Genomic DNA, 7,520 nt, shown 5'->3' on the forward strand with positions numbered 1-7,520 from the left:
GACGGCCAACTCCTCCTCCTAGCCCCCCCGCTCCAGCAGGCCGCAGAGAACGGGGGTGTAGGAAGACTCCAAACCTCCCTCCACCCGCTCATATGTAGTGTTGATGTATGTGTGTTCTAAGGTGCATTTAAAACCCAGGAGGGCATGGAGCTACCTGCCAGAGCAGCAGGTAAGCGTATAGCCCCTCCTGCTAGCCCTCAATGTCTACGTGTATTTAAAATTGAGAGGTGGGCAGCGACGCCAGGGGTGAGGTGTACACCCTGATGGTGATTGGAATCCGTGTAGCATGCCCACCCCCAAGATCCTATATGTATGTGTAATGAGAGTGTGAGTAATGTGAATGTGATGTAATGTGAACTTACTTGTTTTCTCACTGGAAGAACATCTGCAGTCATATGAAAGATTGTAACGTGTATGAAGGGCACTGTTACACCTGTTAGTTTGTGTCACTTCAAACTATCTGAGGAGGAAAAGCTTTGATTCCTCTCAGGTAAATTAAATATCAACACACCACAGTCAGTGTTAAGGTGGACGGGTGGAGTTGTCCTATTGGTCCTGATGTTGTTGTTAAACTGAGAGTTTATTGCACTCTGATATCTTTGGTAATATTGGTTGAATTTCTGCAGGAAGTCCAGTGGAATGACTTTGCTGTATTTCACTTGAATTATATAAATCTGTGGAAATATTTAAAAAGGCAAAAGATAAGATAAGATAACCTTTATTAGTCCCACACGTGGGAAATTTGTTTTGTTAAAATTCAAATTCAAATTCAAATTTTATTTGTCACATACACAGTCATACACAGTACGATATGCAGTGAAATGCTTACACAACTGCTCGTGACCTAAAGAAAAAAAAGAAAAGGCTATGAATAAGATAGGAAATAAATATGAAAATTAAAAGGGGTAAATTTAACTAGGAAGGAATAAAATAAAATATATATATGAATTTGTTGAAAATAAAATAACTGTACAACACAAATTAGAATGAAGGGTAAATTTAACTGGGAAAGAATAAGATAAAATATATATGAATTAAAGTTTAAAATAAGATAACTGTACAGCAAAATACACAATACACAGTATAGAAATATATAAGAATGTATGAAGAAATATGAATATATATACAATAACAGCAGCATTTTACAAGTATTAAATGGAAATGAAGAAATATAATGTCCAGTGTTGTGCAAACCACATTGTAGGTGTCTTGTGCAGTGCAAATATGCTTAAAGTGATTAAGTGTAAACAAAGTCCAGACTGTCCAGTGTGTGTGTGTGTGTGTGTGTGTGTGTAAGAACCATATGTGTGGGTCCGTTCTATGTGGTGGTGTGATTGAGAGACCGTATCGCCTGCGGGAAGAAGCTCCTCCTCAGTCTCTCTGTGTTGGTCTTCAGGGAGCGGAAACGCTTTCCTGACCTCAACAGAGAGAACAGTCCGTTGTTGGGATGGCTGAGGTCCTTCACGATCTTCCTGGCCTTGGTTACAGCAGAAAGTGGACAGTGCAAAGTTATATAGCAAAAATTAGAGAACACTGGAATATAGAATAAGAACAAGATACTGTACACAACTGGACAGAATAGAACAGAATAAAATAAAATAATATATACAATAGGATTTAGCTCTAAAAGAATTTGAATTTGAATTTAAGGTAAAACTTTTTGTACGAACCAACAATGATGTTTGTGGTGATGCTAAATGAAGGACAGTTTCCTGAAGTGAAGGTTGTTTCAAAATCAGAGCAAACGTCTCCGTGTTTGACACAGAAGCTTTTACTGTCACTGCTGCACTGATCAGCTGAAGTTACATTTGGTGCTGATATAGAAGAGCTGATGTCCCAGTTACTCTGGTAACAAACACATCCATTTATGCTGCTTTGCACTGTAATGTCCGTCTCACCTGAAATACACAAATGATGCACAAATATATTTGATGTTAAGTTTGTTAAACTACAAGAAGGTGAAACAACAATATAAATTATGTGTACTCACTCATTTCTTTTGTTTTAGTTTTATTTCCATTGCAGGTACACTGGAGTGTTTTATTGCCATAATTGTATAAAACGTGATGCTCATATTCAGTGCAGGGCTTCAGGTGTTGGATGTTGTGTTGACCAGAGTGATTAAAGATGACCGTGTTGTTAATCACTCGTCGACCTCCTTTAACAATAATGTTGTAGTCACCAGGGGTGAAGTTCATCAGGTTAATCTGCAGTCCAAACTCGATGGGTGTGACAGTGTAGGAACCTGAGCACAAAATCAAATAAATTGTTACATTTTGTTCATTAACATCAATCAGCTGCTGAAATGTTTCATCTCAGTCAGTTTGTTCATGCAGATGTTGACCACAGTCCAGCGTTGGCTAAAACTAAAACACAATCTTTACACTCGTTAGAAAAATAAACTTTCACTAAGTGAGAAACGCTCGACAGCATCACTAGTGTTTGAAATCAGACGACATCTTTAAACTGACACTCACACTTTGGAGGCTCAGGAGTCGTCTTGTTGGCTGAAACGATGCATTTAAATGAGATCAGAAAAGAACAAAATCATTAGTTTGTGATTATGTAGCATGAATGTACAACAGCTCAGAGCACCTTACAGGTACTTGTAACTCAGCAGCGCCGTGTTCTTTGTTTATATTCACATCAATGTCATCACAGTCCTGTGTAATAAAGAAACGTCCAACGTGCAGTGGGAGCTGTCACTGTGGTGTCTGTAGGTGAGGCCTGAGAGTCAGAGGAGCTGCTGCGTGGAGTGGGTGGGAGTGAGGTCTCATTTGAGGTGCTTGCAGGAGGAGCTCTGGTTGCTGTGTGAGAGCAAGCTGGAGGTCAACTTCAGGCAGAAACACCTAACAGCTAGCAGACTGGTTGTACCTGACATGATGCTAAACTACAAATGTAGGATTTTATCACACAGCTGTGCCAATAATCCATGAAACTATAAACTCAGGCTCAATACATTACCAGACGTGGCAGCTGAATTCACTGATGAACTAACTACTGTTTCATTTGTGGCCATGCGTGAAGGTGAGGAGTCAGAAACAATTTTCGTTCCAAGAAAAAGAAATCAGCATGACGTAAAAATGTTAGCTGTAACTGTTGCAAATGTAAAATGTTCTGACTGTAACATTTTCACTTTAACAGTCGTGTTTCGTGTTGTTAAAAAGATGCTGTGCTGCTTGTCACTGCTATCCCATTTCCTATGCTAGCAAACAAATTATTCTTTTAAAAAACAAACAAGATGATCTAAGGATAAGAAGTCATAGCTTAGTGTAAACGATGGATCAATGAGTAATTTAAAAAATGTTTCCAGAAACATGTTTTACAGACAATACAAGACTAACTGTTTTCTAAGGAGCTTGGAAAGAAAAGCGTCTGGACTTCTTTAAGTCCAGTTCCTCAGTTCTAAGAGCGACTGGTGGAGAGTCCCAGATTTAAACCCCCAAAGAGGGACAAAGGACCCCCTGATGATCCTCTACCTAATCACATGAGCCAAGGTGTGAAAACCCATGGCACAGCCATGTTTTTGTCTGTAGAAACCCTCGTTGTATTTGAAATATGTAGTGGTGAGGCAGAGGTCTAACAGTGTGCAAATCTGATCGGGTGTGACGTTGGTCCTGTCTTGTGGTCCCACAAGAGGTGCAGGGATGGTAGCAAGAAGTCCAGACAATTTTCTTTCCAAGCTCCTTAGACTACGATGACCTGGACTGCAAACCTTCACAGACAAGACTAACTGTTGTTTTTTACTTTCACTGATGACAGCAGAGTTTATGATTCACGTGTTGGATAATCAGACTTTATGTTACACGTTACTTACATGCAAATTTGATCTAAATCTCAACAACAGAGAGCTGCTGCTCTGATTTAACTGTTATGCTCTAATTTTTCCAGACTCACTGCGCTTGAACTCAAATGCATCAAAATTAAATTGCGATCGTGGCTCAAGAGTTGGCAGTTCGTCTTGTAATCAGAAGGTTGCCGGTTCGAGCCCCGGCTCAGACAGTCACGGTCGTTGTGTCCTTGGGCAAGACACTTCACCTACCACCTACTGGTGTTGGCCAGAGGGGCCGATGTGCCAATATGGCAGCCTCGCTTCTGTCAGTCTGCCCCAGGGCAGCTGTGGCTACAACTGTAGCTGCCTCCACCAGTGTGTGAATGTGAGAGTGAATGAATAGTGGAATTGTAAAGCGCTTTGAGGGTCTCGAAAAGCGCTATATGAATGCAATCCATTATTATTATTATTATAAATGACAAGGAATCTGGTCTAAAGTCAAATTCAATGTGCAGGGACTTCAGGCAAAAGAAAGCATGGAAAAGATACAGTATGTGCAAAGCTATGGGTTATTACATGTAATTGTATTTAATTATAAAACGAGCACAGAGAGCCTGCCCACATTAAGGGTCTATACCCAGATTCATGGCATGTAGCTAGAGTTGCACCAACGTATTAATCTGCTTTAGTGCAGCTTAAAAACAGGCTGTCTTTGTCCCAGTATTCTGAATTTTGTGTTGCTCTTTATTTTGTTTTCAGGTTGAAGTCCAGTATTTGTTAGTCCTTTTTAGTGTCTCTGAGTTTTAATTATTTATATTTCCAGTCCGTGGATCTTTATTACATAGTTCCCTTTTTGTGTCCAGTATGTTCCCAGTCTCATGTCAGTCTCTTGTCATCAGTGTCCCCGTGTTTGTTATGAGTCATGTCTCCGTATCTGTCTGGTCTCTCTGTGTTTCCTCTCCATGGCTGGTCTTGTATTCTCTGTCAAGTTAATACATTTGTAGTCCAGTCCCTGTGTTTTCTCCCTACCTGTTCTTGTGTCCATCTCTCTGTGTTGTCTCTCCAATCTGCCATATCTCCATGTGTGTTTATCCCCAGTCTCAATGTCAACTTCACATGTCTTAATCCAGCATGAGTTGTGTTTCCCCTCATTGTGTGTGTGATTTCTGTCAGTCAGCTCATATAAGTATATAAACTGTATAACATAAAATACATTGGCACTCACGTGTGGTAGGACCACCTGGAATTAACATGAAATGCATCTTATATGCAGAAAAAACAAACATATAAAAGCATTATTAATGATGTTACCTGAAGACAATGAAACAATATACTCTACTATACTCTCTATGAAAAAATACATTGGCACTCACTTGTATTTTCTTCACCTGAAATTACAAGCGAAAAAAAAAGTCAGTTTAATTAAAGCATTTATTGTATATGCAAAAAACAAAACAAAACAAAAACAGGATAAGATTAAAAAAAGTTTCCAGGAAACTTGTTTTCGAGACAACAGCAGGTTCAACATTTTTCCCCTCACTGCAGTGAAACCTGCCATCATCTTACTTTGGTGGGAAATAAGTGTAATCCTTGCAAATGTATTTAAATCTTATTAACAGTCCACAGAACTGCTGCTCTAATTTAACTCTTATTCTATAATTTCTCCGGATTGCCTATGAGAGCCTAAAATGATCAAAATCACAGTCTGAGGGAAGAAAGCATTGGATTTTAGTCTAAAGTCAAACTCAGTGTGCAAATGTATTTAATTTTTCATGATCAAATAAATTTCTGTTATATCTCATGACTGTCGCACACAGCTGGTTGGAAAGGACTCCATGCATTTATGTTATTATTTGAAATAATTAAAAAAATCCTTTGAAAAATATCTAGAAATAAAAAAAACAGGACTCCCCTGTTTGACCGGGCCTTTCCCCCAACGATCTGTATAAATGCTACTTTCATTTGAAAATACAGCATGCACTAAATATTTATCAATCAAGTAAATTAATTTAACCAAATTTAATGTTTTACATTGTACTTGAAAATTTACATGTTATCAAAGGAAACTACAAAGATTAGAAATAAGAGAAATCTCGTGTGTCCTGTGCAGAAACACTTGCAGTGAGGACATTGATCATGTGTAGCAAAAATGTAATTAATGTATTATTACTGTGTTACTAAGGAAATGAACAATGAAGTCCTTTTGTATTTTCACATTGATCTGACCATGTGTTTTATATCATTTCTGCTATTAAATACTCTTTTAATAGCAAACAAACTTGTTACTTAGAGGTAAATGGTGAGTTTTCACAGTAAGTAAAATTATATACAAACTAAAAGGTTCAAGAAACCAAAAGCATAAGTAATAACTGCTATTAAAAAACAAACTGATGAGAGATCTAAAGTTTATTAAAGAACAAACGTCCTGAATATCCATACAGAAATATAACAAACACTTTATTTTATGTTTTTGCATTTTTAAACAATTTAATTAAATATCAGTAAAAATACTTAGTAAATTTGTCGTACATGTGCATCTTATGTCTTAACTTAATGTGTGCTTTACACATCTTTAATTTTCTAAAAGAAAGTTTGTTTAAATAATAAACTAATACAATAAAACTAATAAAATAATTATTTTACATTCAATTCAAATAAAAAAACAGCCAAATAAAAAAAATAATGCAACTACTAAAATGTCAAATGTGTTTTCTTACAGTCTGCATCAGACCTGATTTTATGACAAATGTAAATTTACTTACAGCTGGCTGAAACGATGATCCCAGCCCAGAACAGCAGAGTGCTGAGACTGCACAGCTCTGCCATCTTCAGCAGTCGAAGCACAAATGTGTGGAGATCAGACAAAGATAATCACATATGACAAAGACGTTATTTCCTCTTAGCACTTACCTCAAACATTGTAACAGGAAGTGTTTCACATCTGATAAAATAAAGGAAGGTTAAATAATAAATGCAACACGAGGAAGTTTGCATCCGGTAGCTTTACAGTCACCACAGTTTCTTACAGTGTTATTATAAAACACTGACTCAACTTTGATCAGAAACATCTTCCATTTAAGGTTTTGAAACAAAGCTTAGGCCACCGCTCGTTTAACCTCAGAAAGCTTTGAGGTCCTTTCAGGATGTATCGCCCATTACACGCTCGTTTACACGGAGCCTCGAACACAGTGAAAACAAACAAAAGTAAAACTATAGAATTAATGTGCAAATTTTGCTTATGGTTCCACCCTGACAGAGGTCTGTTTGAAAATATGGGGATATTTATTAATGATAATGTAGCTAATGGGAATTTCCAGGTTCCTGGGAGAATCAGCAGTGCTGAGAATAGTGGGCGCATTAGTGGGAAATGTCTGTGAAGGTTCTCAGCCATCCAGGTCATTGTAGTCTAAGGAGCTTGGAAAGAAAAGCGTCTGGACTTCTTTGAGTTGCTTGAAGACGTTTCACCTCTCATCCGAGAGGCTTCTTCAGTTCTAGGGTCAAATGGTGAAGAGTTCCAGATTTAAACCCAGTGGGAGTTTCCCCCCAAAGAGGGACAAAGGACCTCCTGATGATCCTCTACCTAATCACATGAGCCAAGGTGTGAAAATGGGTGTGGGTCACAATCAGCCAGGGTTTCGAGTGAGCTCATTGTGAAACCTGGCCTGGACCCTGGCATCCTCGAAAGAGTGATCTTTGACATTTAGATGCAGATGGACTGCTGAGTCTTGTCCCGTGGAGGTGGCTCTTC

At 38.3% G+C, this 7,520-nt stretch overlaps 1 protein-coding gene across 3 annotated transcripts; it reads right to left on the reverse strand.

The window, feature by feature from the left end:
* Positions 1 to 552: 552 nt before the first annotated feature.
* On the reverse strand, positions 553 to 6,613 carry LOC106096518 (uncharacterized). 3 transcript variants are annotated; one of them, XM_025899344.1, is made up of 7 exons: positions 6,535 to 6,613; positions 5,146 to 5,160; positions 4,998 to 5,012; positions 2,478 to 2,507; positions 1,991 to 2,245; positions 1,671 to 1,898; positions 553 to 674 (listed from the first exon to the last, which is right to left on the reverse strand). In XM_025899344.1, the coding sequence occupies exons 1-7, from the start codon at positions 6,596 to 6,598 to the stop codon at positions 568 to 570; spliced, it is 714 nt and encodes a 237-aa protein (XP_025755129.1). In that variant the 5' UTR covers positions 6,599 to 6,613; the 3' UTR covers positions 553 to 567. The 3 variants fall into 3 exon arrangements, 2 of the variants coding, with proteins under 2 accessions (XP_025755129.1, XP_019201929.1); XR_003214394.1 differs by having other exon boundaries at positions 584 to 674; positions 2,478 to 2,807; positions 6,535 to 6,549; XM_019346384.2 differs by lacking the exon at positions 4,998 to 5,012.
* Positions 6,614 to 7,520: the final 907 nt, after the last annotated feature.

The sequence above is a fragment of the Oreochromis niloticus genome, linkage group LG17, assembly GCF_001858045.2.
Source record: "Oreochromis niloticus isolate F11D_XX linkage group LG17, O_niloticus_UMD_NMBU, whole genome shotgun sequence".
NCBI classification, from domain to species: Eukaryota; Metazoa; Chordata; class Actinopteri; order Cichliformes; family Cichlidae; genus Oreochromis; species Oreochromis niloticus.

Excerpts from the sequence above, each read along its gene's own strand:
- LOC106096518 (XM_025899344.1), bottom strand. The coding sequence starts at position 6,598 with ATGGCAGAGCTGTGCAGTCTCAGCACTCTGCTGTTCTGGGCTGGGATC. Across the intron at positions 2,246-2,477 it reads GACTCCTGAGCCTCCAAAGT|GTTCCTACACTGTCACACCC; the intron begins GTGAGTGTCAGT and ends TTTTGTGCTCAG. Across the intron at positions 1,899-1,990 it reads AACTAAAACAAAAGAAATGA|GTGAGACGGACATTACAGTG; the intron begins GTGAGTACACAT and ends TGTGTATTTCAG.